The sequence below is a fragment of the Takifugu flavidus genome, chromosome 5 (assembly GCF_003711565.1).
Source record: "Takifugu flavidus isolate HTHZ2018 chromosome 5, ASM371156v2, whole genome shotgun sequence".
Classification (NCBI taxonomy): domain Eukaryota; kingdom Metazoa; phylum Chordata; class Actinopteri; order Tetraodontiformes; family Tetraodontidae; genus Takifugu; species Takifugu flavidus.
Window position 1 is genome coordinate 6,208,551 of NC_079524.1, and position 26,442 is coordinate 6,234,992.

At 45.3% G+C, this 26,442-nt stretch overlaps 5 protein-coding genes and 2 long non-coding RNA genes across 30 annotated transcripts in view; 3 read left to right on the forward strand and 4 right to left on the reverse strand.

Annotated features, from left to right (window-relative positions):
- The window catches only part of myo1ha (myosin IHa), a 13,134-nt gene extending 3,173 nt beyond the window's left edge, over positions 1–9,961 (forward strand). Inside the window, exons 2-34 of one of the 8 annotated variants that reach the window (XM_057032488.1) lie at positions 1–1,031; positions 1,122–1,222; positions 3,850–3,984; positions 4,062–4,177; positions 4,257–4,455; positions 4,528–4,608; positions 4,798–4,977; positions 5,079–5,177; positions 5,244–5,357; positions 5,429–5,500; positions 5,573–5,692; positions 5,778–5,845; positions 5,912–6,017; positions 6,111–6,191; positions 6,270–6,361; positions 6,557–6,651; positions 6,741–6,787; positions 6,884–6,964; positions 7,285–7,390; positions 7,471–7,588; positions 7,668–7,781; positions 7,857–7,933; positions 8,008–8,076; positions 8,166–8,250; positions 8,331–8,493; positions 8,573–8,656; positions 8,720–8,813; positions 8,878–8,933; positions 9,006–9,141; positions 9,202–9,272; positions 9,371–9,468; positions 9,540–9,639; positions 9,721–9,961. The exon at positions 1–1,031 is cut by the window's left edge and continues 1,943 nt beyond it. In XM_057032488.1, coding sequence (XP_056888468.1) covers positions 1,217–1,222; positions 3,850–3,984; positions 4,062–4,177; positions 4,257–4,455; positions 4,528–4,608; positions 4,798–4,977; positions 5,079–5,177; positions 5,244–5,357; positions 5,429–5,500; positions 5,573–5,692; positions 5,778–5,845; positions 5,912–6,017; positions 6,111–6,191; positions 6,270–6,361; positions 6,557–6,651; positions 6,741–6,787; positions 6,884–6,964; positions 7,285–7,390; positions 7,471–7,588; positions 7,668–7,781; positions 7,857–7,933; positions 8,008–8,076; positions 8,166–8,250; positions 8,331–8,493; positions 8,573–8,656; positions 8,720–8,813; positions 8,878–8,933; positions 9,006–9,141; positions 9,202–9,272; positions 9,371–9,468; positions 9,540–9,639; positions 9,721–9,747 — 3,090 coding nt within the window. In that variant the 5' untranslated portion in view covers positions 1–1,031; positions 1,122–1,216 and the 3' untranslated portion in view covers positions 9,748–9,961. Of the gene's footprint in view, positions 1,032–1,121; positions 1,223–3,849; positions 3,985–4,061; positions 4,178–4,256; positions 4,456–4,527; positions 4,609–4,797; positions 4,978–5,078; positions 5,178–5,243; positions 5,358–5,428; positions 5,501–5,572; positions 5,693–5,777; positions 5,846–5,911; positions 6,018–6,110; positions 6,192–6,269; positions 6,362–6,556; positions 6,652–6,740; positions 6,788–6,883; positions 6,965–7,284; positions 7,391–7,470; positions 7,589–7,667; positions 7,782–7,856; positions 7,934–8,007; positions 8,077–8,165; positions 8,251–8,330; positions 8,494–8,572; positions 8,814–8,877; positions 9,651–9,720 lie in introns of those variants that run through there. The other 7 variants (XM_057032484.1, XM_057032486.1, XM_057032485.1 and 4 more) reach the window with 7 other exon arrangements.
- LOC130525657 (uncharacterized) lies at positions 4,569–8,336 on the reverse strand. 11 transcript variants are annotated; one of them, XR_008950537.1, is made up of 4 exons: positions 8,040–8,336; positions 6,642–6,896; positions 5,221–6,152; positions 4,569–5,141 (listed from the first exon to the last, which is right to left on the reverse strand). It is a non-coding gene; the product is annotated as an uncharacterized LOC130525657 (long non-coding RNA). The 11 variants fall into 11 exon arrangements; XR_008950532.1 differs by having other exon boundaries at positions 6,642–7,045; positions 7,233–8,336; XR_008950533.1 differs by having other exon boundaries at positions 6,642–6,778; positions 6,874–8,336.
- Positions 9,942–13,253, reverse strand: kctd10 (potassium channel tetramerization domain containing 10). The gene is made up of 7 exons (XM_057032641.1): positions 13,112–13,253; positions 12,417–12,630; positions 12,166–12,335; positions 11,684–11,770; positions 11,540–11,592; positions 11,251–11,446; positions 9,942–11,175 (listed from the first exon to the last, which is right to left on the reverse strand). The coding sequence occupies exons 1-7, from the start codon at positions 13,112–13,114 to the stop codon at positions 10,957–10,959; spliced, it is 942 nt and encodes a 313-aa protein (XP_056888621.1). The 5' UTR covers positions 13,115–13,253; the 3' UTR covers positions 9,942–10,956.
- Positions 12,675–21,204, forward strand: ube3b (ubiquitin protein ligase E3B). 3 transcript variants are annotated; one of them, XM_057032500.1, is made up of 28 exons: positions 12,675–12,693; positions 13,829–13,969; positions 14,159–14,327; positions 14,429–14,546; positions 14,638–14,697; positions 14,771–14,875; positions 14,977–15,073; positions 15,156–15,241; positions 15,329–15,411; positions 15,536–15,641; positions 15,729–15,849; positions 15,960–16,137; positions 16,238–16,404; positions 16,486–16,653; positions 16,737–16,908; positions 16,987–17,105; positions 17,178–17,292; positions 17,370–17,469; positions 17,543–17,662; positions 17,743–17,919; positions 18,003–18,113; positions 18,203–18,340; positions 18,409–18,474; positions 18,548–18,606; positions 18,695–18,877; positions 18,982–19,093; positions 19,173–19,265; positions 19,338–21,204. In XM_057032500.1, the coding sequence occupies exons 3-28, from the start codon at positions 14,167–14,169 to the stop codon at positions 19,527–19,529; spliced, it is 3,207 nt and encodes a 1,068-aa protein (XP_056888480.1). In that variant the 5' UTR covers positions 12,675–12,693; positions 13,829–13,969; positions 14,159–14,166; the 3' UTR covers positions 19,530–21,204. The 3 variants fall into 3 exon arrangements, with proteins under 3 accessions (XP_056888480.1, XP_056888479.1, XP_056888478.1); XM_057032499.1 differs by lacking the exon at positions 12,675–12,693 and adding an exon at positions 13,356–13,492; XM_057032498.1 differs by lacking the exon at positions 12,675–12,693 and adding an exon at positions 13,412–13,712.
- Positions 21,117–24,483, forward strand: aldh3b2 (aldehyde dehydrogenase 3 family, member B2). 5 transcript variants are annotated; one of them, XM_057032578.1, is made up of 10 exons: positions 21,117–21,247; positions 22,100–22,295; positions 22,373–22,483; positions 22,562–22,766; positions 22,851–22,936; positions 23,032–23,113; positions 23,195–23,584; positions 23,669–23,835; positions 23,914–24,013; positions 24,096–24,483. In XM_057032578.1, exons 1-10 carry the CDS (start codon positions 21,204–21,206, stop codon positions 24,293–24,295), a joined length of 1,581 nt encoding a protein of 526 aa, XP_056888558.1. In that variant the 5' UTR covers positions 21,117–21,203; the 3' UTR covers positions 24,296–24,483. The 5 variants fall into 5 exon arrangements, with proteins under 5 accessions (XP_056888558.1, XP_056888556.1, XP_056888557.1 ...); XM_057032576.1 differs by lacking the exon at positions 21,117–21,247 and adding an exon at positions 21,297–22,034; XM_057032577.1 differs by lacking the exon at positions 21,117–21,247 and adding an exon at positions 21,299–21,603.
- Positions 22,959–23,813, reverse strand: LOC130525661 (uncharacterized). The gene is made up of 2 exons (XR_008950542.1): positions 23,676–23,813; positions 22,959–23,545 (listed from the first exon to the last, which is right to left on the reverse strand). It is a non-coding gene; the product is annotated as an uncharacterized LOC130525661 (long non-coding RNA).
- On the reverse strand, positions 24,410–26,377 carry mmab (metabolism of cobalamin associated B). The gene is made up of 9 exons (XM_057032665.1): positions 26,200–26,377; positions 25,950–26,008; positions 25,688–25,781; positions 25,541–25,598; positions 25,368–25,440; positions 25,178–25,275; positions 24,866–24,930; positions 24,713–24,772; positions 24,410–24,630 (listed from the first exon to the last, which is right to left on the reverse strand). The coding sequence occupies exons 1-9, from the start codon at positions 26,301–26,303 to the stop codon at positions 24,549–24,551; spliced, it is 693 nt and encodes a 230-aa protein (XP_056888645.1). The 5' UTR covers positions 26,304–26,377; the 3' UTR covers positions 24,410–24,548.
- Positions 26,378–26,442: the final 65 nt, after the last annotated feature.

The window sequence follows — 26,442 nt, forward strand, 5'->3', positions numbered from 1 at the left end:
GCTCAGAGATAGTGGAGAAGGGCCTTGCGAGCACTGGTCGCCCTGCTCATCGAGTGAAACCTGATCTTTTTGTGCATTTTGCTCGACAGTGTGAAGAAAATGGACACCTGAGTTTCCTCAGAGGGTGTGTTCTTTCTTATAGTGGTTGCCAGGCTACAGATGTAAACACTCTTTACCCACATCCAGTCCAGAGAAGGGGCATTGTTAAATACAAAAGCATTGAAATGGGTGTTATACTTTAAATGTTAACAAGTGAATCCTTGAATCAATCCCCAAATGTATTAATTGTATATAAACTGTTGCTATCAGATTAATCTTTGACTGACTGGCAAACTGTGTGCAGACAGTTTCATATTATATCATCAGCAAGTTTACGGCGTAAATGTGCACAAACACACTCCGCAAACCAGGAAAAATAGCTGTAGACAATTTAAAAAATCTGTCATCGTCCTCATACGGGGGTTGGGACAGCTTTTGGGACAATGGTCCTCTCCTCGCTCCAGGACAGAACCCCTTCCCCTGTCACGGGGGGCCGATACAGAGTACGCTGATTTTCACCTTGGAAACTGGTGGAGCAACCAGTAAGCTTTTACTATTCTGGGCATGTGTCATTCTGATTTATTTACATTAGATCAGCAAACCATCAGATTAAAGATGCCTCAAATGACTTTTGGTTCAGCTAAACATTTGTTCTTCCCCTCCCTTCTTCTATTCTATTGATTTCAGCCATAAACCCCAGCAGATATGTGGGATTTCTGACACTGAAATGTGTGCTCATGCTCTTGATCACACGGATGGATCTGTGGGTTGGTTTTGGAGGGTTTTGTTTCTGCATCGCTATGCTACACTCAGTCAAGCAGTAGATATCCAGGTAAGGACCGAATAAGATCTCTGTCCCTCCACCTCCCACAGCATGAATGATTAAGCATCACGAGCCGGGGTGAGGACGACCTGGAGGAGCATACGTGCACGCAGGCCTCGGCGAGTTGTCACCAACCGTGCTGGACGACTGAGATGTTAGAGGAACCAGGGTGAACACAGAAAATGTGTCTTTTTTCTTTCTAGTCTTTCACCTGTTGGACAAATTATCCATCAAAGGTTTATTGATTGTTTCCATGCAGACACTGGACACGTCCTTTTCCTGCTTATCCGGAGGGAAGACATTTTCTTTTTCCAGGTTCGGATCAGCTGACAGCTGAGTAACACCACTTCAGACATGCAGGTTTGACTTTTCTGTTGTGCTCTGTCTTTCACCTGTATCCTGCATACTGATCTGTAGATACTGAGCGTTCCACGGTATGGTACTATAGCACCTATGGCCTAAACTGTGTGTGCCAAAATAACGAAGGTTATATTAGAATTTCCTTACTCTGACATATCCTGTTAAATATAAGCTTTGATTAAATGAGGAGCCATTTAGCCTAACTTAGCTTAGTACTGGAACACGTCTTTAATGGTTTTATACACTTGTGAAACCACTATTACAGTTCCCCTATGCAAATTTATGTCAAATGTGGGATTTGAGTCCAAAGATTCACCTTAATATGCTATCATTTAGCAGGAAATGGGAAACAAGAACCAGGAAACAATCTAAAGTAACAGAATTACATCACCTCTACTGCAAATGGTCAGTAAGGACTGTTGGCTGAGCACTTTACCATCATTTAATGTCTGTCAGACAGAAAAATAAGAGCTTTTCCTCGTTACATCTTTGAGACAGGAAGCCCTGGTCCATGTGACCTGCACAGGTGCAATGGCAATAAAAAGGAAATAGGCATTGCTCAAACTTGTGTTGGGAGTATTGTCATCAGCCCCCCTACCCCCACCATCTTTTGTGCTCTTAACTCAAATGAGGTAACTCGGTCTCGGGCAGCAGTGACACTCTAGACTAAGGTGAGGACCATCTCTTAATTAAAAAACAATCAGTTGGCTCTGAGGTAGAAGGTAATACTCCCGATCTGACAATGGCCCGGTCAACTTGTGTATCATCAGCCTCGCCACTGTTCTGATTGCTCCATCTTTAATTATTACTAGATTTACATTTAATATAAAGCTATTAATAATACAGGCATTTAGTCACAGTCACAGCTTTGGTATTAAAGAAATACTTGCAGGGCACCAAAGAAAACCCCAGTTTGCTGAATGAACCATCTGAAACGTTTGCATCATTATTACACTGAATTCATGAATCCTTCTCTTGACAGGAGCTTATCTGTTCATGTTATTACTTGTAATACTGTATGGCAGATCCTTAAGTCACGCTGTCCTAGCATATTGTCTACTTTTGCTGCCCTGGGAGAAGTTTGTTCCCATGAAGCAAAGGGTGGGGGGGTGTCACAGATACCCCGCAGCAGCACTGCTAAAATCACATCGGCAGATTGATTCTGACGTCCAAAAAGGGGCTCCTTCAATGATATTGTTCACCTGTCTCATTGGCTTAAAGTGGGTGGCTGGGAGGGGCGGCTATGGGAAGAGGGTCGGGTGAGGGTTATTGGTGGGGACACGGGGTGAGGGGCATTGTTGAGGAGAGGGGTGAGAGCACTGGGGGGCGAGGGGCTGACAGGTGGAAAGAAAAAGAAAACACTCGGACTAGCCTCCTCTCCTTCTATGGGGCCCTGTGTGAGCAAAGTAATGAAGTCCAAATTACAGCACAGGATTGCTAAGAACAAGCCTCTATTGTTCGGCTGTAGGGAACACTAAATGAGTGTCACAGCGAGCAGCGGGACACAGACCGTTACTGCACTATTTAGCCTGCCCCGTTGTCTCAAGACGGCCCCGTTTCAGAGGTTCTCAGATCAGACAAATGCTGCTCCCCTCCTCCCTCCCCACCCTCCTTCCCTCTTACCCTTCCTCTGTACAGCCAAGCACCCCCCCGCCAACTCCCCAGCTCCTAACCCCCCAAAATAGGCCAAATCTCCTCCATTGTGTTTCGACTGCCTAGTGTGAAATTCACTGTGACGTTAAATGTTTTCTAATGAATAATTACTGAATGGATATGCAGGGGGAATTTGTGTAATGGATTGTAGACTGCATTTTAAAGACGTCTTTTTTGTCTCCACTCCGTGGTATTTACAGGACAAAAAACCACTTTGGCCTTTCTCAGAAGAAATAAGGGCCATAGGCGGAGGATAGAGGCATGTGAGGAGGGGTGCCGAGGGCTTTGTGTCAATTAGATCCAATGGATTATCTTTTTTAATGTTTTTACAGAGGGAGTTGAGAATCAAAGGACTTCTGCTTCCAAAGGAGAGAGGGAGAAAAAGCCCCCAAAACCAACAAAAGATGTGAAAACCTTTGGTCTATGTGTTGGTTGCTGAGAATGCAGAACAGACTGGTGGAATTTTTCCCACTAGGCATCTCAGCGCCGCTGTTCTGGTCTTCACCCAGTCCATTTGCACGCCGAGCCCTGTTTGGTCTGTGTGGCAGCTCCGGCGAAGCGCGGGCTGCCCGCCAAGGTCCCTGTGTTCTGTGTAGCCATCATTAGCTTCTGTCTGTTCTTTAGCACATTGCTTCGAGACATACAAGACCTGCCGACCCCTTTTTTCAATGGAAGCAATAAGGAGCATGTTTGTGCTTTTTCTGCTCCCTTTTCTCAGCTCCAGACTCCCCCGTAGAGCCATTTAATCATCCTGTTACATTTGTCGAAGTAGATGGCTGAGAGTTTCAACCCGTCATTGTCCCGCTCAAAGTGCTTAGTTTAACTCTGGCAGGGTGCTTCCCCCAAAGTTTTAAACATCGCCATCATCGGTGCGTTCGAACTTTAGAAATAATGTCGTCGGTGTTGAGATGCAAAAGGTATTTTGCTATTAAATCTGCAGATTTGACGGACTGGAAGTTGAACTTGTTGTGCAGGGTCAGTTGGACATGGAGGGCGCCCTGACTGCCAGGGACCGGGTCGGCATCCAGGATTTCGTCCTTTTGGATGAAACCACAGAGGTGGCCTTCCTTGGCAACCTCCAGAAGCGCTTCAGCAAAGACCTCATCTATGTGAGTCTGGACCCTTTTCAACATCACCTTTCCAAAACATCGCAGGTGAATACGATTGTTTGTCCCGATGGGTGCAGACGTACATCGGCACATTGCTGGTGTCGGTCAATCCTTACAAAGATCTGGACATCTACAACAAGAAAGACATGGAACTCTACAAAGGGGTTAACTTCTTTGAGCTCCCCCCACACATGTGAGTGGACAAAATCTATTCTGGATGTTTTGCTGTGAAGCTTCTGCAACGAATCTGCCATAACGCTGCACCCCTGCAGCTACGCTTTGGCGGACAACGCCTACCAAACCATGCTGGCGGAATTCAACAACCACTTCATCCTCATCTCCGGTGAGAGCGGAGCTGGGAAGACGGAGGCCTCGAAGAAGATTCTGCAGTATTATGCCGTCAGCTGTCCGAGCACGGCTTTACTGAACACCGTCAGGGACAAAATGCTCATGTCCAATCCCGTCCTGGAGGTCTACTGACATTCATTGACACAAAGTACCAAAAATTGAAGCTGTACTGACGTGTTGTGGTGCTTCCCGCAGGCTTTTGGCAACGCCAAAACACTGAAAAATGACAACTCAAGTCGATTTGGGAAGTATATGGACATTCAGTTCGACAGCCAGGTACAAATCAGGTGACATTTGAAGTCTGGTGCAGATTCATCCATAGAGAAAAATGACTATATCTGTACAAATGGACCTCGAAGCAAATTAACCACAGGAGTTACTAAATGAATTTATCTTCTGGAACGTAGGCTGCATTTGTCTCTACACGTTGCACAGCTGCTGTCTTTAGGATGTTGATGTCCGTAGGGGGATGCCGTAGGGGGCCATATCCTGAACTACCTGCTGGAGAAATCGAGGGTGGTGCATCAGAATCACGGGGAGAGAAACTTTCACATCTTCTACCAGATAGTGGAGGGAGGCGACGACCACTTGCTGCGCCAGCTGGGCCTGGAGAGAGACCCTCAGAAGTACAACTACCTCACCCAAGTATGACAGTGTTTGAATAAAAGTGGCAGTTGTTGTCAGGCCGTCTTCAGAGGTTTCAGATGGGAGCAGACTTTAGAAACCGGCTCTCTGCTGTGTTTCAGGGACAGTGCGCCATTGTGTCTTCAATCAACGACAGAAACGACTGGAAAACAGTCAAAAACGCCCTGCAGATCATGAATATCGATGAGATTAACACAAAAGTATGTGACTTACATGCTTTCCTCTAGTTTGTCATTGTCTCACCGCTTTATTTTCTTCCTGGGCAGGACCTGTTTGGGATCGTTGCAAGTGTCCTTCACCTGGGGAACGTTTGCTTCGACTCTGACAGCACGGGTCAGGCTGTCCTTAGAGACAGTGCAGAGCTGCATTGGGTCTCAAACGTGAGTAAGACACTACAGACGACCAAAGGTTTTAGGTTATTTTATGCATTTCCTGTCATTTTCCCCTGCAGCTGCTGGGGGTGGATGCCCCCAGTCTCCAAGAAGGGCTGACGTACCGAAAGATCGAAGCCAAGACAGATCAGGTGTGTTAAAGTTCCAACAGAATTTGGTTTAGTGGAGTGAAATTTTCCAATAATTGGACTCTCACCTCGAAGGTCTTCAGCCCTTTCACGGTTGACCACGCCCTGTACGCCAGAGACGCTCTGGCTAAAGCCATCTATGGGCACACTTTCACCTGGCTGGTCAACAAGATCAACGCCTCCATGGAGAACAAGGTGAGGGGGAGAATGGGTGACAGCTCACCCAGTTGCACGTCTGAACCAGCGAATGAGGTTTTCTTCCTGACTCTGCTCTCATCAGGACTCCTCACAGAAGACTGTTATAGGTCTTTTAGACATCTACGGATTTGAAGTATTCTGCGTGAACAGGTAAGAAGACATACTCAACGGTATTCTGATCACACTGCTGCGCTGGTTATTCATACTTCTCATCAGTTTCGAGCAGTTCTGTATAAACTACTGCAACGAGAAGCTGCAGCAGCTTTTTATTCAGCTAACACTGAAGGCTGAGCAGGAGGAATATCAGGCAGAAGATATTGAGGTAATCTTGTAAACCCCCTCCCTCAAAGACGGAGCAAATGGCAAACTTTGACTGAGTGCTGCATTCTGTGCTCACGTTGTTGCCACCACTCAGTGGGAGCCTGTTCAGTTCTTCAACAACAAGATCATCTGTGACCTGGTTGAGGAGAAGCACAGAGGAATCATCTCAATACTGGTGGGTTGCCATGGAGTTCTCCAGATAGGCCGCCTGCCGAATGTGACATGTAAGCACGTGTTGGTGAAACTTTGACAGGACGAGGAGTGTTTACGACCGGGAGATGCAACAGACCTCACCTTCCTGGAGAGGCTGGAGGAGAACATGGGAAACCACCCTCACTTTGTCTCGTAGGTTTGAACCTAACGTAAGCTAGTGGTGTAATAATAATACCAATGACTGGACCCGTCTCTTAATTAAACACAATTCAGTTTGAGCTCAGGGCTAGCTGAAGTGTTTGCTCGGCCTGAGGCCACACTGAGCTGATAGAGATGGAGGATTAGGCCTCTCTCTCCTCATGTCTCCCTCCACCTCTCTGACCACAGACACAAACTGGCCGACAAAATGACACGTAAGACTCTGGAGAGGGGAGATTTCCGCCTCCTGCATTATGCCGGGGAGGTCACCTACTGCGTTGTGGGTAAAAGAAACCCCAGTATCCAACTCTGGTAACACAACACATCCAGACCACTTTGGAATGACTCAAAGTCTGTTCTGGTTCCATTCCAGGTTTCCTGGACAAGAACAATGACCTCTTGTACAGAAACCTAAAAGATGTAAGTCTGCAAATTCACAATTGGGTCATAATCGGAAGTGCACATCAGGAAATGCAGGAATAAGGTGATCATATTTGCAAACTCACCTTCTTACAGCTGATCTGCCAGTCTAAAAACGCCATAGTTAAGGAGTGCTTTTCAACACTGGATCGAGACAGCAGGCGAAGGCCCGAAACAGTGAGTGTTCCTCTTTGTGCTCATTAAACGCACATTTTTCCATTACCAGTGATGCACGTTGACCCATTTGTGCAACAACATCTATCAGATAAACACAAAGTTACAACAGAAACACTGTAAATTGCTCTAACCAAATTGATCAAAACCCATAGCTCAGTGGAGATTGTGGTAATCTTTAAAATAAAAAAATGACCATGGAGACAGAGCATTGTCATTGGCTGTGTCTGTCAGTACCAGTCTGACTCTGTCACCTCCAGGCCATGTGTACCTGACAGGGCAACTGTTGGGGCCGAGCTGTGACCATCGTGTTGTGTCTGTAGGTGGCGACCCAGTTCAAGAGCAGCCTGCTGAAGCTGACGGAGATCCTCGTGGCCAAGGAGGCCTGGTACATCCGCTGCCTGAAGTCCAACGAATCCAAGCATCCAGGTAGGCGAGCAGACGGGCCCGAGCAGCTGTGCGGGTTTCAGGTGTACGGCTTTGTGAACCGGGTCTGCTCTCACTCACAGGCCAGTTCGATGAAGTGCTGATCAGGCATCAGGTGAAGTATTTGGGGCTCATGGAGCACCTCCGGGTCAGACGAGCCGGATTCGCATACAGACGTAAATTTGATGTCTTCCTCAAGAGGTATAAAGGACATCAGAGCCTCAATTTCCTGCTGCCGGGCCTTTCAAAAATAAAAAAGTCTGCTCGGCGCACCATACAGGTACAAACCGCTGTGTCCGGCCACCTGGCCTCACTGGACCGGGATGCCTGCAGATGGGGTGGAAGTGCTGGTTCAACATCTGGGCTACTTGCCCAACGAGTATAAAATGGGACGGTGAGGACACGGCTGCATCCGCACAGCAAACAGACGCTAGACCCAGAGTAGACGGCGCTGTTTTCTTTTCAACAGCACCAAAATATTCATCCGTCACCCGAGGACGCTTTACGCAACAGAGGACGCTTTCGAGAAATGCAAGCACGAGCTGGGTGAGTGTGAATCGGTTTTGGTTTTAGTAATAAATACACAAATAAAGACTGAAAAAGACGGCCCACGTCTGCAGCAACGAGGCTCCAGGCCAAGTACAAAGGATACAGAGCGCACGGTGAATTCAGAAAACAGAAAGAAGCAGGTAAACGTCACAAAATGGTGGTGTCACGATGAATCCTACTGTCTCTTCATCAGCCCGGAGGACACAAGTTGTTGTTTTTCTATCTTCAGCCACAAAGATTGAGTCCTGTTGGCGAGGAGCGCAGGCGAGGAAGGAGAGGGAGAGGAGAGCCTGGGCTGTCAAGGTCATCAGACAGTAAGAAATCAAGCTGTGCACCACAACTCCCTCCCGACGCTCCTCGTCAGCCTTTCACTGACGTTTTCCAAACCCCTCAGGTTCATCAAGGGGTACATGAGCCGAGGTCAGGCGAAAACCACCGACAACTCCGAGTACCTGGCGTTTGTCAGGCAGAACTACCTGAACAGGCTCAGAAACAACCTGCCGAAGACCGTTCTAGACAAAACAACCTGGCTACCTGCTCCAGCTGTGCTCGCCGAGGTGCGATACGGCCGCACAATAAAGAAAATCACACCCGGCGTCCTTCAACGTGACTCTCTGGGGGATTTTTTCGTTGCAGACGTCGGAGCTCCTGCGTAAGCTCCACTATCGTCTGATGGTGCGGAGGTATGTCAGAGGTCTGACGCCACAGAAAAAAGCTCAGGTAAAACACACAAGGACTGAATTACTGGGCCTGGCTTGGCTTTTAATTATTGTTTTGTTAAAGTTTCAGCTTAAGTTTATCACCAGCTGCGTCTTCAAAGGCAAAAAGGACAGCTACCCTCAGAGCGTGGCTCAGCCGTTCATGGACACCAGAATCAGTGAGATAAGATCAGCTCGGTGTGTTTGGACCCGAGCACATTAACACTCTTGTCACATCCGTAGGCGAGCAAGACATCAACATCAGGGTCCTGCAGACGATCCGCAACGAGCACATTAAGGTAAGAGAGCGCCACCCTTCGCCCCAGGGAACCCGCAGCCGACTCGGCGTGTGTTGCTCCGTATTTGTGCAGTACGGCGTCCCCGTCATTAAATACCACAGGAACGGTTTCAAACCAAGAGCGCGTCAGCTCGTCCTCACCCAGACGGCTGCCTACGTGGTGGAGGAGGCCAAGATCAAGCAGAGGGTCCTGTACACCGTCCTCAAAGGTCAGGGCAGCTTGGTGACCTGCGGTTTCCTCTTGATGTTACATGTCTGTGTCGCTGCAGGTGTTTCAGTCAGTAACTTGACTGACAGCATCATCGTATTCCACATAACATGTGAGGACCCCAAACAGAAGGTACGTGGACGTTTTGGTGGGGAAACTCATTAAAAGGTTTGTGTCAATGCGATATGAATGGCAATTCCTGAATGCGTAAGTTTTCCTGTTTGTTTCAGGGAGATCTCGTGCTGCAGTGCGACCATTTGTTCGAGCTTCTGACCAAACTTTGCGTGATCGCTAACAAGCAAAACGCAGTCAAAGTGGTTCAGGGCAGGTGAGAAAGCATCAGCACTTTCATTTCAATCGGGCTTCAAAATGTCAAGATGCGTCTGCAATGATTGCCAGCGTTAAGATTGAAATCCAGCCGGGTAAAGAGAGCGCGGTGGACTTCAGCGCCGGGCAAGAACCCATGATATACAAGGCCAAGAATGGACACCTCATGGTGGTGAGACCAACCGTGCTGTTCTGAACACGGTCTCCATAGAGACGACAGAGACAATATGACTCCAACTGTTTCTCTCTGCAGGTCTCCCCTCGAGCTAGGACACGCTAACAACACCCCTGCATATTCTATCGGGAGACCCCAAAGGACAGCTCAACATGTAAACAGGAAATAGCGCTGCAGAACCACCAGTTAACCTTTTTTTTTTTTTTTTTTAAATCAACTGCTTCGAGGCATAACTTTGTTTTATAATGAAAACGTTTGTATTCACCTTTTTACACTGGGTTGATTAACAGACAGCATCATTAAAATTTGTATAAATTTATTTATGATAAAGCATGTATAAATATAAAACATTCTAAGAATAGAACTACAAGCACTGTGATTGTTGTGCACAACTGATCTCAGGCCTGTGGTGTGCACAATGAACATTCTCTGACGAAGGCCGTGGTGAAGGACAGGTCTAATTTCCCTCCCTTACGAGCTTGTAATCAGAATTCTGCCCTGCCAGGGAGAGCTCTGCTTACACTCATTCACTCCAACCTCGGCCTCCATCATTCACTCACCCCGGTACATTTAACACCTCAGGCTGCAGCTCAAGTTCCCTCCACTCATACGATGATCATTTAGTGGAATGAAGTGAATTTAAAATACATTTCAAAGCTAGAGAGGGCAGAAACAATACTGTTAAAGTTTTTCACCTACATGTGGCATTTTAAATATATCAAAAATGACATTTGTTAAGGTATTAACTGTTATCTGAAGGCAGAAACAGCCTTTACGAGTCAAACAGGGCCACCTAGTGGCCCCTCTGACTACATCCGTGCCCCCGCATCCAACCACAAATGAGCTTTGTGCCACAAAGGGTGGGCCGAGTCCACATATTTTTGAAAAAAAATAAAAAACAAAGGGGTGAAAATAGGTTTTGCCTGTGGAGCCATCAAAACTGTGTTTTTGAAAAGGAAGAAAGCACATATGGAGTTTTCCATCTGCATACAGGATAGATCTCTGCTTGACTGACATATCCGGAAATCCAAGGAGCAAGATTTATACCTACACGGTTGCATTTTTTCTCTCGACACAACTGTAAAATACAAAGACAAAAGTCATGAAACATCACAACACTAACAAGTAAACACAGACACTAAAGTCACATCGCTGTGATGATGCTCATTTCAGCTCTGGTGGCCTCAGGGATAAAACGCTGGTAAAATAACAGTAGAATTCAAACGGACTGGGTGGTAGGATACGTAAGGCACGTGCGTGGAGCTTGAACCGTCCAGAGTCATAGACACAGGCCGACAGGTCGAGGGGAAAAGGTCACTGGTGGTGGTGAGTGCGGTCATCGGGTCGTTTAATGTGAATCCTACGAACTCGCTCGATTCGCTCTCGCTCCTCGTCCTCGTCCAGGTGATGAGATCGTCCTGCTGCACCCCCTGTAGCCTCCAGCAGGGCATTGTCTGGACCCCTCCCATCGTGGGACTCATAGAGAAGGATATTTAGGGTCTCCTCATAGATTCGAGCTTCTGGAAACTCCACCTACCAGCAGATGACACAAGGTATTAACAGATGGAAAAAAACAATGGATGAATAGTGATTTCTTGGGATATATACCTTAGTCTGCTTCTTTTCTGTGGCATACACGATGGAGGTGCAACACACTTCTGCAATCTTCCGGCCTTGGCCATAAAATGACCAGCAGCAGATCTCGTCCCCGATCACGTCTTTGATGAACAGGACCCGGCCGTTGAATCGCAAAGACAGTTTGTCAAACAGCTCGATGTTTTTCAGCATGTTGTCATCAGAATTGCTGTACACAGAATTCACAAGATAAGCAATTAACAACTACTTTCAGTCTGAAATTAAAGACGTCGGCATCCATTAGCAGGGCAACAGGACTCACCTGGTATATGAATATTTGTTGTTACTTCTATTATACAACAGTTTGACAGTCGGCTGTAATGATAAAGAAGTATTTTTAGGAGAAATACAACAATAAATGTTCTCTTATATTGTAAGAATAATGCAGCACTTATTCATAGATTACCTTATTAGAAGTGGCAATAAGCTTCTGCTCTTCCTTGGAGGATGTCATTAGAGGCACTTTACACAGCGGTTCATAGGTCTCTTTATTCTGGTGAGAGGAATGACGAATTTTAATATTCCAACAGTTTTACTTGCAGCACTAAATACAAGAAGATGGACGCCACCTGGTGGAGCTGCTCTATATGACACTTGGTCTATGGTGTACTTTATAGTCAAAAATGCCTAATTATTAAAAAAATAAATAACTGCAGTCATTAATGATTAAACCCTTTGATTAGAGGGCCGATAAATATAAAGAAACAGTAATGGTATTAAAATGCCCAAAAAACCAGCAATATTTAAAACAATATGATGGAAACCTTTGTGAAGCTTCTATTACCAAGTAATAGTGGTAACACTTAATTTACTGTAAGAGGTTCCAGTGAACATGTATTAATACTGCTACATGCTACCAGTACTAATACTGCTCTGTGGTGACGGTACCTGCAACGCGGCTGTACATTCATCAGCTAGACCTTGAACAAGATAGTATTTGGCTTCAGCAAGGAGTTCCTCAGTTTCACGCCGACTGTCTGGGAGGGGCACTGCCCCATCTCTCAAATAGTTAAGGATTGTTCCGAAGTGCTTCCCACAGCGATCAATCAAAATCCAACCTTTGAAATTGGGAAACAGGAGTTAGCATTAAAGATAAAAAGCATTGAAGTGCCATCAGAAAGCATCCAAGCAGGGTTCACCTTCACTGTCTGTGAGAACCTCCATCCTTCCACTGAACATGGCTTTGAGCATCGTGTCCTGTTTGGTTAGTGTCTGCATGGTGGTGTAATACAGAGCACCACCCACATTTAACTTCACATATTTAGAACTGGGACTTGAACCCTTGAAGGATGTAGTCCGGGTTGTAGCTGCCGGCACTGCCGAGCTCACCACACTCTCTCCTGACATCTCTTCCTGTGACAACACAGCCAGAAGGAAAAAAAATGGATAAAACAAAGGGTTGTACCATTAGACACAGTGAGACAATACTGCAAATTACAGTCTATTCTAGTCTATACTTGACTTATTTAAAATTTATCCAAGAAGTACGGTACATTGCATTAATCATTTAATGATCCAATTTTGTCAGTAAGTTGTTGAATCTTGAAACTTAAGTGTATTGAATCAATCGAGTAACAAGTGTATTTAACAGCTGTATACATTAACACAATGAAATGTATTATGACCAGTAAAGAACAGAGTGGTAAAGTGTATAATTCTAATTAACACGGCTAAAAGATTCGGCTAAAAATTAGCATCAACAAATGTTACCACCAGTCGAACAAACGCTGCCAATAATACAAGCACATTTACACGATGATTATCGACCAATCTTTGTTTTATAAGCCTATAGACTCATTTTTTGACAGTTTCAGAAAAGTACAAGACTATTTACCATAGAACCAGCAGCGCACTTAAATTGTAGATTGCTAACGCCAGTCAGCTAACACCCCTTTCCTTCCGGTCCAACACTGCGCATTTCTAAAGTGACGTCAAGGTCTCACACTTAAAGTCACAGCTAAGATATTTTTGTCTATTGTTAAACATTTAATAACATGTTACAGAATGTTGGCATCACGATTTCATTCCGTTAAATTTATTCTAACCGAACTGTAGTTTGCACAGAAATTAGATTCGCGTATTTTGGCTTTAATGTGTTCGTTTCCGCTGTAAAATGTGTAACAGTAATAACAGTCCCTTCGCCGTCCACCCTACGAATTAGAGGAAAGTGTTTTCCACCACCAAAAATTGAGTTATTGTTACAACACAAATAAAGGTATGTTGCTGCATACCAGACAAATGATCTCTATCAATATTTTCAAGCAATCAGGATTAAAATTGGAGGAGAAACTACCCGGGGTCATTAATGCGACACAGGGATTAATGGCTGCAGTCTGAACGGATCTCTTGTATTGTTTACATTTCCAAATGATATGCCGACTAGATTTTTGAGGATGCCATTGATGGAAGAGACAATACTGCCAAGCAGCGACGAAGTACGGCGTTAAATTAACATTGAAATAGTATTTATGAGATGGTGTTAAGGTGATAAGCGACGAACTAGCTAAATGTGCTAACTATTGCTTTTCCATGACTGTTTTCCGTTCCTCAGTGATGGCAAGTTAGTCTTCATCTTTTGGAATTTCCTCCCACTTGGACCTCAACGACACCCGAATAACTTATGAGGTTTTGGGTCAAGTGAGCCTAAAGGCCAGAACATATTTACTAAAGGAATAACTTTGCTTTGAAGCGGGTAAGTTTATCTTTGTGTTGTCTCAAGTACATTTTGGTCACTTGCTGTTAAAATGTCCCTTCTAATCACTGAAACAATTCTAAAATTGCACAGAAAAGTCTGAAACCACTGACCATCTGCCTAAACGTGTTTGATGCAAAAATGTGAATGGTTGGTTGAACAGTTTGGTTACATTAGTCTTTTTTCCAGGGAGCACAATGTTTACAGTTCCTCAAAGCTCTAAGACGGAGTTCTTGGATAAAGCCAGACAAGCCAGAGAGGAAAGAAAAGGACAGAAGGACAAGGAGAAATCAGCAACGCACATCCAAGCCCTTGTCAGGGGCTTTCTGTCACGTATCAGACTAAAGAAACAAATAAGGTGAGCACTGGTTACATGCAATTTGCAGAATGAATTAAACCCACGTGTAAACATGTTCAAATAGAGCAAATTATCAGCATGTATTTTCTGTATTCCACTAGGAAAGAGGTTGATGACTACTTCTTTGCTTATGAAAGTGGGACGTCCAAAAAAAATGCACTGTCAATTTTCAAAATTGCTCGGAAATTACTATTCATATATGACCGAGGAGATAAAATGGTGGGTTAATGAGAAGTACATACAACTTGATTTAGTCATGTTGCCTCTGGTATTTGTTAATCATATTGCTGTGGTATTGTGCATCACACAGAGGTTTGAGAAGCTTTGTCGTGCAATCCTTGCCAGCATGGAGGTTGAAAACGAACCTAAAGTAAGTTTGTGAATGTTTGATAAGTTGAAATGCTCTTTCCCCTTATGTTATTGTGATTACATTTCTCCCTCAGGCATGGTATGTTTCCTTGGCTCTCTCAAAAGACCTCACCATTCTTTGGCTGAAACAAATTAAAGACGTACTGTGGATTAGCTGTCAGCAGCTAAAAACGTTAAAGGTTTGTGTGGGTTTGAAGATGAGTAAAGAGTCTCCTTTGAATTTGATTATTTTTACACAGTCTGCATGCACTTCAGTCTGACTCTGTTTTGGGGTTTGCAGCCCGATATACTTCAGGACAATAAACTGGTGACACTGCACCTTACGATGCTGGTGACCTTCACAGATACTTCAACTTGGCGTATTGTCCGAGGGAAGGGTAAGTCAGATATAGCTCCTACTATTTACAGCCTCAGGGCATGCTTTCTACAGAGAAATCTCAACATTTGTCTTTGATACAGGAGAAGCTCTGAAACCTGCCTTGATGAGGATTTGTGAAAATGTTATGGGCCATCTCAATCAAAAGGGTTTCTATTCTACACTACAGGTCAATCCTACAGCTCAGATTTACTTCTTTATTTGTTGTCAATTGAAGAGAAATGTACATTTTATTATCTCCACTTCATTTGTTCAGATCTTGCTGACCAATGGTTTGGCTCGGTCAAAACCGTCTCTCTCCAAAGGCACTTTAACAGCAGTCTTTACTTTGTCACTACGGTGAGGTTTTTAAATTAACTACTGAAACCTCTCTTATATATTTAGTTTTTGGGTTGAAATTTTCAGTATGTAACTAAAATGACATTTTCATGCGGTCATTTGAACTTCATCTGATATTTTTCAGGCCTGTCATTGCTGCTCACTTCTCAGACAATCTGCTGAGATCCTTCCTTCTCCACATCATGTCAGTGCCAGCTGTCATATCCCACCTGAGTATTCTCACCCCAGAGGTAAGTGCCCCCAATGCCATAAAACACGCGTTGATTTCATAATTGTATTGCGTCTGGTGACTGTAGTGAACTGCTGTGTCACGACAGTGCATGTCGTCCATCCACACACACGACCTGCTGCGGAAGTTCATTTTGTTTCTCAGCCGGGAAGAGCAGTGTTTGGACATCTGTGTATGTCTCGAAGGAAGCCACACTCTCTGCTTACTTGGTAGAGTATTTTGGATGAATTGAACCTTTTTTTTTTTAATGATGCACTTTTGTTACATGTGCTTGAGAGGACCTGTTTAACCATTAGGCTGTTCATTTGATGTTTGCCAGGTAATCTGATTCACTTGGGCTATCTTAATGAGAAGGTTCTGGAGGAGGAGGCCAATCACTTTGTGAAGGACCTGACTGATATGCTCTCCTACTGTCAGAGATATGTTTCTCAAAAAAAGTCCAACCTTACCCACTGGCACCCGGTCTTGGGCTGGTTCTCCCAAACCGTAGATTATGGGTCTGTAAAAACCGTCGTATTTGTTTGACTTAACAATGTCATAATATAACTGCATATTAAATATCTTAAAATAACGCACATGTGGCATGTTTCTTTGCAGACTGAACGAGTCCATGCCTCTGGTCACTAAGCAGCTTCAGTATCTTTGGGGTGTTTCCGTTATTCGCACACTCTTTAGTGACGTCCTCTCTAAAAAGCTGGAGAGTCAGGAACCCACTCCTCCACCACCACAAGCAAGCACATCACAAAATAACTTACCAGTTAAAAGTAAGTACACTTTTAAGATTAGTGCTGTCGGTTAAGGAGAAGGTTCTCTGAAACTGCTGATATGGGCGCGGTGGTTGGCAGATCTCTTCAAGAGGGCCTTTCAGAAGTCAGCCTCTGTACGGAATATCCTCAAACCAGTTGGAGGGAAACGAGTGGACTCGGCTGAGGTTCAGAAGGTGTGCAGCATCTGTGTGCTCTACCAATCCGCTCTGTCCACACTTACACAAATACGACTCCAGATCCTCACCGGTCAGTAATAAAAGCTTTTACTGTCTCTCACTCGTACAATATTTAGGAAACATTGAGTAGCTGTATCACCTGTCTTTCTGCAGGTCTGACACACCTGGATGATCTTTTGCCCAAACTCTGGGCCTTCATCTGTGAGCTCGGCCCACAGGGAGGCCTCAAACTCTTTATGGACTGTCTGAACAATGATACCGAAGAGTCCAAGCAGCTCCTGGCGATGCTCATGCTCTTCTGCGACTGCTCGCGCCATCTCATCACGTAATTTGAGGGAGCGGGTTGTGTGCAATTGTGCTGAAGAGCTGCAGCGTTTCATGAGCCTGTGTTGATATGTTACAGAATCCTTGACGACATTGAGGTGTATGAAGAGCAAACGTCTTTCAAGATAGAGGAACTCATTACGATCTCTTCATTTCTGAACACATTTGTGTATAAGATGATGTGGGACGGCATCTTTGGTGAGTGCGTGCTCATGGGTGGTGGCAAAGGGGCTCTTTAGAAGTTAAAAATATGTACTTTGTGTTGAATAGAAAATGCAAAGGGAGAAAAGCTGGAGTTGTTCCATAGTGTTCACGGGTGGTTGATGGTGCTTTATGAACGTGACTGCAGGCGACGATTCACCCCCGATGACCACTGGCTGCGCAAGTAAATACCCTTTGATGTCCTAAAAATCCATAGTGAACTGCTCCGGGGTTTCATTCTAAACCCCTTCTCACCATCAGGGACCTCAAACCCAGCTTGTTGTTCCAAGAGCTGGAGAAGGGCAAGAAAAGAGCGCAGCTGCTGCTGCAGTACATCCCACACGTCATTCCACATAAAAACGTGAGCAAACCAGAAAGAGTTCTTTTTTCCCCCCATTTTTCTGCTCTGTAATCACTTTTAAAATGTACTTTAGAGGGTGCTGTTGTTCAGGAACATCGTCACAAAGGAAAAAGAAAACCTGGGACTGATTGAGACGAGCTCTGCTTCACCACATGTCACCCACATCACCATTCGCCGCTCACGGATGCTAGAAGTATGGAATCTATTAATCAGATATAAGATACAGTCTTTTAAAACTTCCCCCACAGTAAAACTTGTATTTGCTTTTCTAAGGATGGATACGACCAACTTCGCCGCCTGCCGGCAAATTCGATTAAAGGCGTCATTCGTGTGAAATTTGTCAACGATCTGGGTGTCGATGAGGCCGGCATCGATCAGGATGGCGTGTTCAAAGAGTTTCTGGAGGAGATCATTAAGAAGGTGTTCAATCCTGCTCTTAACCTGTTCAAGGTGAGTCCCAGTAAGGCCGGTCGGCCATAAAATCATCATAACAACTAGAACTTGATTCTGTTTGCTCTGTTGAATTTCTGCAGACTACCAGTGGAAATGAAAGGCTTTATCCTTCACCCACATCCTACATTCATGAAAACCACTTGCAGCTGTTTGAGTTTGTGGGAAAAATGCTGGGAAAAGCCATTTATGAGGTAGATCCGTGCACTCAGAGGAAACGTCTTCATTCCACTCAATGTTTGAACTCATCTCCAGCGTGTAACTGTGTGTCCTGTTTGCACAGGGAATTGTCGTAGATGTACCTTTTGCCTCCTTCTTCCTGAGCCAAGTCTTGGGTCACCACCACAGTACTTTCTACAGCTCCATAGATGAGCTGCCTTCACTGGACTCTGAGTTTTACAAGAACCTCACTTCTATTAAGGTCAGTCAGAAACACACTTTTTGTCTTAATCAAATTTCTCATTTGCATTTGCACTTGTTGTTTTTCAGCGATATGATGGAGATGTAGGAGATCTAGGACTGACATTATCCTATGATGAGGACGTTATGGGACAGGTTAGCGACGATGTGGACGAATTAACAGTGTTGTGACTAAATCCAGTTAATATGAAGTGCTGTGTTCTTACAGCTTGTCTGCCACGAGTTGATACCTGGAGGGAAAACGATGCCAGTCACAAACGAAAACAAGTAAAATACATTGATTTCAGGAAGAATCAGCACCTCTCTGCATTTTGGGCAATCGTGAAGTAATATCACTGTTTAACTTCTCCTGCAGGATCAGTTACATCCACCTCATGGCTCACTTCCGGATGCACACGCAAATTAAGGAGCAAACGGCAGCTTTCATTCGTGGCTTCCGCAGCATCATCAATCCCGAGTGGCTGCACATGTTCTCCACGCCTGAGGTTCAGCGTCTGGTCTCTGGAGACAATGCTGAGATCGATCTGGATGACCTCAAGTAAATAATACTTTTAATATCGTCAGAGAGGAATACAGTTGTCTTCAGGAGAAGTAGCATTAGGACGGAAGAACGCTTCATGGAAATGTGGTGTTTCTCCTCAGAAAACACACCGTCTACTATGGGGGGTTTCACAGCAGCCATCGTGTCATCATCTGGTTGTGGGACATCCTGTCCAGTGACTTCACTGCTGAAGAAAGGGCTATGTTCCTAAAAGTAAATTCTGTACTTGTGCTTTCAGTTTTAACACAGTCTAACGGATCATGCAACAGATTTTTGCTCTTTTGTGGTACAGTTTGTTACCAGCTGCTCGAGGCCACCTCTCCTGGGATTTGCCTACCTCAAACCACCTTTCTCCATTCGCTGTGTAGAAGTTTCAGATGACCAGGTAAAGATTTGCCGCCTACACCTCAGATTTAGCTCCCAAACCTTGTTTAATGACTCTTTTTACTGTCTCCAGGACACTGGAGACACACTCGGCAGCGTGCTTAGAGGCTTTTTTACCATCCGCAAAAAAGAGCCTGGCGGTCGACTTCCAACGTCGTCAACATGCTTCAACCTGCTGAAACTGCCCAACTACAGCAAGAAGAGCATCTTGCGCGACAAGCTGCGCTATGCTATCAGCATGAACACAGGCTTTGAGCTCTCTTAAGCCGAGGTGGTCTGGACAGGCTACACGAGGGGATTGTGTTGGGCCCCCTGAATGCAGACTCTGAGGCTCCGTTTAGGTGGAGCCGGTCAAATAAGAGGCACTAAACTACAGGAGACTCATGACGAACCAACTCTCCTTTGTTTGAACTGGGATGAGCTCACCGGCAGCTCACTCCCTCACATCAAAGGGGGGTGTTTCTGCAGCACAATCCAATTTTTAGCATCTCCCTTTGACATCTCCACAACGCAGTGTTTAATGAACTTATTGAAATATGACTATACAGCGGCTAGATGTTTCTCAGGCTTAACAGTCATTCTCGATCCAATACTCCCATTTTAAGCAAACTGAAAAGCAATACAGACCCACTGTAAGCCATTAGCGACGAGCTCAGCTCGAGTGAAACCGGGCAATGCATCGATAATATACTTTACAAGCTCGGGTTCCATTACCCAGATAACTTTCAGCCAATATTGGATGAGTCTTAAAATGTTTTGCTGAACTTAATGCATCTTTTATACGTGGAAGCGAAATCAGTCTTATGTTCACCCTCGACCATGGAGGAGTCACGTAACACAGGCGTTCTGTGATATTACATTAGTGTCCCATTTTCAACTGGAACCATTCTGACCTGGTGTCAGTCCTCCCCCAGAAAGACGTGGCTGCAATCTGAGAGACCTGTAAATCCCTGGCTAGTGTCCTTTCTGTGGGATTTGACTTAATTAAACCAAAACTGATCATGTTGCATCAGTTTGCCACATCTACTGGGTAAATCACTCCATAGCAGTTGTTGCCACACATTCGTGCTTGACCTCACTCCTTCAGACGGTCAATCATCGGTGTACGTTTCTGTATAGAAATTTCTCACTACGCTTTTGAATAACGCCGAGTGCCTCATATAATGCCAGAACTGCTCTCAAACATCAGACTTTAACCAGTATCCACAAAAATGGGGGGAAAAAAGCCATAGCAGAACAAGGGGCTCTGTGCCCCCATTTTATTCTCTTTGAATAATGGCAAAGTGCAACAATTCAAGCAGTCAAACACCACTGCAACACCGACTGCGACCAAGGAGGGCTTTTTCTACACGCTCTCCAACCTCCACGGACCTCCGAAGCCATTTGGAAAAGTACTCGAGGTTTAAAAATAAACCTCGGAACATGATGTCATAGACGGGTTCCCCAACCAAATGTGACTGCTCGGGTCGACAGCCTGTTGAATGGAGGAAGGTTGCACACCGCTCTACTGTGGATGCATATGAGGGGGGATCTGCCTAAAAACTGATTTCCACAGGGATCCGTCGAGTGTTTCAACGACTTAAGCAACCAGGGAGAAGACTTAAAGTGCAGGAGAGTCAAAGAAAAGTCTTTATGAAGTATGTTATTATGCAAAGTAAGGTATAAGTGTATGTACAGGTATGTGGTGTATACCTCATGAGGAAAAGAGATTTAAGGCTTTTTAGAGTTCTGCTCCTTTTTAATATATTCAGTCAAAATGGAGCAGACGTGCAGGAGGGACTAAGGATACCTCAGAATCTTGTCTGTCTTGTCCGATGAGGTCGCTCATCTGTTTTAAATGATGTCAGTGGAGGACTGTTGGGCTGTTAAATGTTACACATTGTGCTGATGATGGTGATTGAACAACATTCTTCTCCAGCAAATAAACTAATTCAGCTGGATGTTTGTCTCAACTCATTTGGGCTGCGACACAATGTGCCTCAGGTGACTTTTTTTCCCCTTTTTAAATCCATGCGACCTTAAATTATGCAGACCAGTATTGTTCTGAACTGGTGGCCCTGGCAGGCGGCATTTCCCACGTTGTGACATTTAATTGAGCTTATTCTAATCACGTGTCGTGCGCGAACGCAGGCCTCACGCACGCTGCTGCTCTGTGACATCAACCGGGCGAGGAAAAGCTCCGCTTTGTCTCAGTAATCTGCGGGGCGGATTATAATGGTGGTAAACGCGCACGCCTGACTCACGCCGCGCATTGTTCTCGCTCGGCGGTTCTGACCCGGTCCAGCCATGAGCGCTCCTCCGAGTCCTTCACCGGGCCGATGGTTCAAAACCCTGCGAAGGTATTTCTGACCTCACCTGTACGTGTTCGTGGGAGATTTGATCAATTTTTAATCTTTTAATCCGCGCTATATATGCATGGATTACTGATCGCGAGGAAAAGATGTCCTTGACATTCTGAGCAGGTGTTGAGGCCAAATGTCAAGAGAGGCGTCAACTTGGAAAATAAACAACCTTGACTTGATTATTGCTGACCAGATGACCTTTCCTCCTTCTCCAGGAGCTGGGTCTAAGATGATTAGTTTGTTTATGACTGTCACCTGATTGGCCGGAGTTGATAGGATTTTCATTTTCCCTGCCTCTGGGGCTTTTACTCAGATGTGCAGAGACATAAAAGCTCATTTAACTGCAGAAAGGCAGTGATTGAAGGCATGAGTCGAAAATTCAGGGCATGTCAGGCCTGTCAGAGGAATGGCCGCATCACCTGCAGGAGGTACGGCCTTTGCTTTTGTTTTTGGGGGGTGTTTTGGTCGATGATCCGCTGATGTGTCTTTTCAGGACCCGACTGGGGGAGCCGTGTTTGAAAACGTACCCGGTGGAGTGTAAGGATCTGATAACGAGGGCCAGGACAGCCTTCCGGACCGGACGCACCCTCACAGAGAGTTTCAGGCTGGCACAGCTGGAGGCCATGGTTCAGATGTTGGAGGAGCACCAGTGCGACTTTGTAGACGCTCTCGGGAGAGACCTTCATAAGGTGAGGATTGGAGGAGGTAGGGATCGGTTCGATCCACCCCGCAGAGCTGGTTCCTGACACATTTGTCTCTGCTCCAGCCGCGGTTTGAGACCATCGTGTCGGAGCTGATTCTTGTCAAGAACGAGGCGCTTTATGCCGTCAACAACCTGAGGAAGTGGATGCAGCCGCAGCGCGTAGAAAGAAACTTGGTGAGGCAACAAAAACACCTCCATATTTTTGCGATTATTCATAAATTGGATTTCAAACATTCCGTCCGGCTGCAACAGACCACAGCATTGTTCTGCCAAAGAAGATTAGAGTTTTCCGAGAATGTAGCAGGCTGTGCTGTGCTTTCTCTTTGGCCGGAGCAGTCCACCTCTCTGGACGAGTGTCAGGTGGTCAGCGAGCCTCTCGGGCTGGTGTTCATCATGGGGAGCTGGTGCAGTCCCATCCAACTCTGCCTGGTGCCACTGGTGGGGGCTATTGCAGCAGGTGATGTGCAGGACCTCAGCAGAATAAGCTGGTCTTTGGCCATGTTTGTGCACCAGACATGCATGTTTTTGCTTTCTTTGTTAGGGAACTGTGCCATCATCAGCCCCTCTGAGTGCAGCGCTCACACCGCAGAACTCCTCCACCGCCTGATTCCTTTTTACCTGGATAATGTAAGGAGTTCACAGGGAATGATTGGAAGGTTTGGGATCTTTATTGTTGGGAATTTGGGTTGAAAAAACCGTGGCTTTGCTCTTTGTTGCTCAAGGAATGCTTTCATGTGATTCTTGCCGGCACAAATGATTTGCCCGAAATTGTGGACCTTAAATTTGACCATGTCTTCTTCACAGGTAACTTTTAAATTCAAATCTAAAACTTGCTTTTATGTTATAGTTCTGGCGTCAATGACATTTTTGTCTCTCGATGTCAAGGAAGCAAGGAAGAGGGGAGCAGGATCGCTCAGGCGGCGTCTCGAACCATCACACCCGTCACTCTTGTTTTGGGGTCAAAGAACCCCTGTTATGTTGATGAGCAATGCGAAATCACCACTGCCGCTCAGCGCATCGCTTGGGCCCGTTTCCACAACGCCGGACAGAGTCTGGTGGCTCCCGACTACGTCTTGTGCCACGCCGACGTCAAGGCACGCCTCGTGCAGGCTCTGAAGTGCTGCGTGATGCAGTTCTACGGTTCCGATCCAGCAGAGTCGCGCAGCTACGGCCGCATGGTCAATCTGGAGCTCTTTAACCGTACTAAGGACCTGCTGTGGAGGTCTGGCAAGGTGGCTGTGGGTGGACAAGTGATAGAAGCAGAGAAATACATCGGTAAGCGCGGGTGGGGGAGTCGCTGCAGCATCACGGCTCAGATGTGATGCAGTTGAAAAGCTTTCCCCCCCCCTCTGTGCGAAGCACCCACCGTTCTGACGGACGTGACAGAAACCGATCCCATCATGCAGAAGGATGTGTTGGGCCCTGTTCTTCCCGTGATGGCCGTGAACTCTTTGGATGAAGCGATCACCTTCATTAATAAGCAAGAGAAGCCCCTCTGTGTTTACGCGTATTCCGACAACAGCAAGGTAACAAGATTGATAAGACCGCAGTCGGTGGGAACCCAGTTTGGCTCATTTGCGTTCTGGTCTCGGTCTGTCTGACAGGTCATTTCCAGACTAATGAATGAGACCTCCAGTGGAAGCTTTTGCTCCAATGACAGCATCCTGCAGAGCCTGATGGTGGCTCTGCCGTTCGGGGGTGTCGGTACGTTGGTGGTAAATGTAAGGGCGGGCAAACCTCAATCATTAAAAGTTAACGAACGCCTCTCTCCTGATGCCTTTGACAGGTCCCAGTGGGATGGGCTCTTACCACGGCCGCCAGAGCTTTGACACCTTCTCTCACAGGAAATCCTGCCTGCTTAGGAGCACACGCTTCGAGTGTATAACCTACCTGAGATATCCTCCGTATGAGGACCGCAATCTGTCCCTCATGATGTGGGCGAGCACTCTGTCCCACAAGAGTCAAGGCTGGTGCCACATCCTTTGACTGTGGGAATAAAAGCTGTGCTAAAGTTTTGCATATACATATACAGCTAATACAGGAAAAGAGGAATAATTCAGCTCCACTATTAGGACTGTATGTGTGCAAAGAATAAGACTCTTTTGTTAAGCCTGACAGAAGTTTAATGTTTCCAATATTTTCATGCTGCTGAAATAAACGCTTTCTCATATGGATGAATGCATTTACAGTCCGTACACATTCCCCACACACTGACTCGTGCTTCATATAAATGTGGTTACTAGGTCTTTTTGTAGATCTTTTCTTCTCGGCCCTCTTTCATGGCTGCATATCTGGCCACAGTGAAGAGGTAGTCGCTCAATCTGAGGAAAAACAGTGGGAAATGCATCAAATGTATGAAGCCCAGACCTCGTGTTTTCAGTTATTCACAGGAACTAAAGTCACCTGTTCAAAAATTTGGCTACTTCTGGATCTGCCTCTCCCGACCGCACAATTGGAACAACACTGTAAAAACAGGAAAACCAAAGCATAGAGCAGGGATAAAACCCTTTAAACCGTCCCTTTATTTTACAAAACCGGAAACATGGTGCCACAGACCTTCGCTCTGCTCTCCGACACACTGTCCGTGCAAAGTGTAGAGCTGCGCTGCTCTTTCCTCCTGACTGAGACAGAAATCAGAAACTGCTGACAGAGAGACTGATACTGTCCAACCTCTAAGTGTGCAGATAGACACAGTTAATGTTAGACACACACGACGCCTCAAACTGGAGGTCATTGTTACAAAGTTATGATTCCCAACAAAGTTATGACAGAGACACACAGATCTTTTGGGAATGATTGAATCTGCTGTGCATCCTGGTCTTAGAATGTCTGCAACGTCTGCATTCAGCACCTGGCCCAATCACTCACAGGAATGATGAAGTTGGTCAGCGGTGGGAGTTCCACTGTAAATCTGTCGATCCAGGTTTCCAAGTCTGCAGTCGGCTGAGCAGTGAGTCTTGTTCTCTCTTTCAAAAACAGAACAAAACAAATAACTCCAAACTCTCTGCTGTTTTACTAATACTTTTTTGCTGTTGATGTGATAAAAAAAAATGCATACGCATGTGACTTTCTCTTGCAGACGAGCGTGGGGTGGCAATATTGGAACCAATGTCTAGTAAAATGCATTGAATCTGTAATTAAGAAAACAAGCATGTCAACTACATGTTTACAATGTGGGTAGCCTAAATGCCATGCAGGGTTTAGGTTAAACATGCAACAGTAAAGTCCTACCCTGTCCAGCTGATCTGTGAATGTGTGACCACTGTCGAGGCAAAACTCTCTGGCTAAGCTGCAACATGAATCACTCAGTAAGGACGATTGTAAAGCGGATTTTCTGATGATATTTACTAAATCGTGGCATAAAACACTGGATTTTACCCTATAGCCGATGACAGTTCATCTGTATTTCCCAAGGCTTCAAAAATATGATCCTCCTTAGGCCTTCTTTCTCCTGTAAAAGTGCTGGAAACACCTATAAAGTGAAGAAACGAGTTAGCTGGTGCTGCAAATAAAGGTGAATGTTTGCTGGCGAATTTTGAACTTTTCATGATAGTAATTCATAAAACAATATGCGAAGACTTTCAATTAAACTGCATGGACAAACTTGCCTCTTTCAACTAAGAAAGAAAGAAAAAAAGACCTTTGTCTCCAGTTTTGGTGTATATTTTGGGGATCCTTTTCTCTCCTTCAGTGACGTAACTGTTGCAAAACAGGCAATAACAAGAGGACTTACAATAACGTTCTAATTTAAACTAATTGTACACAACCCCGAAATCTACTGTTTTTAAAGCAGTTATAGTAGCTAGGTACATACAATGAGTTTCACGAACGACAGCTGCGAAAGCTACTCTGATTTTATTTTATGATGATTAATACAGATATTCATCTACCTCCTGATCGAGCACCATGTTGTCTTTGTTCGATGCACATTTAAGAGCCTGACTGCGTTTGCAAGACAACATAATTGAACAGATTTGACTGTAAACGATGCCATTATAGGCTAAAGTCTCGCCAATAGCTTTTAGCAAAACAACTTTTTGATTCTTTTTGTCCCTCCGAGTGTCCGTAGTTCAGGGGCGTTGCGCTTTAATCGCACGATTGGACACTCATCGCGTCGATGGAGTGATTCGGAC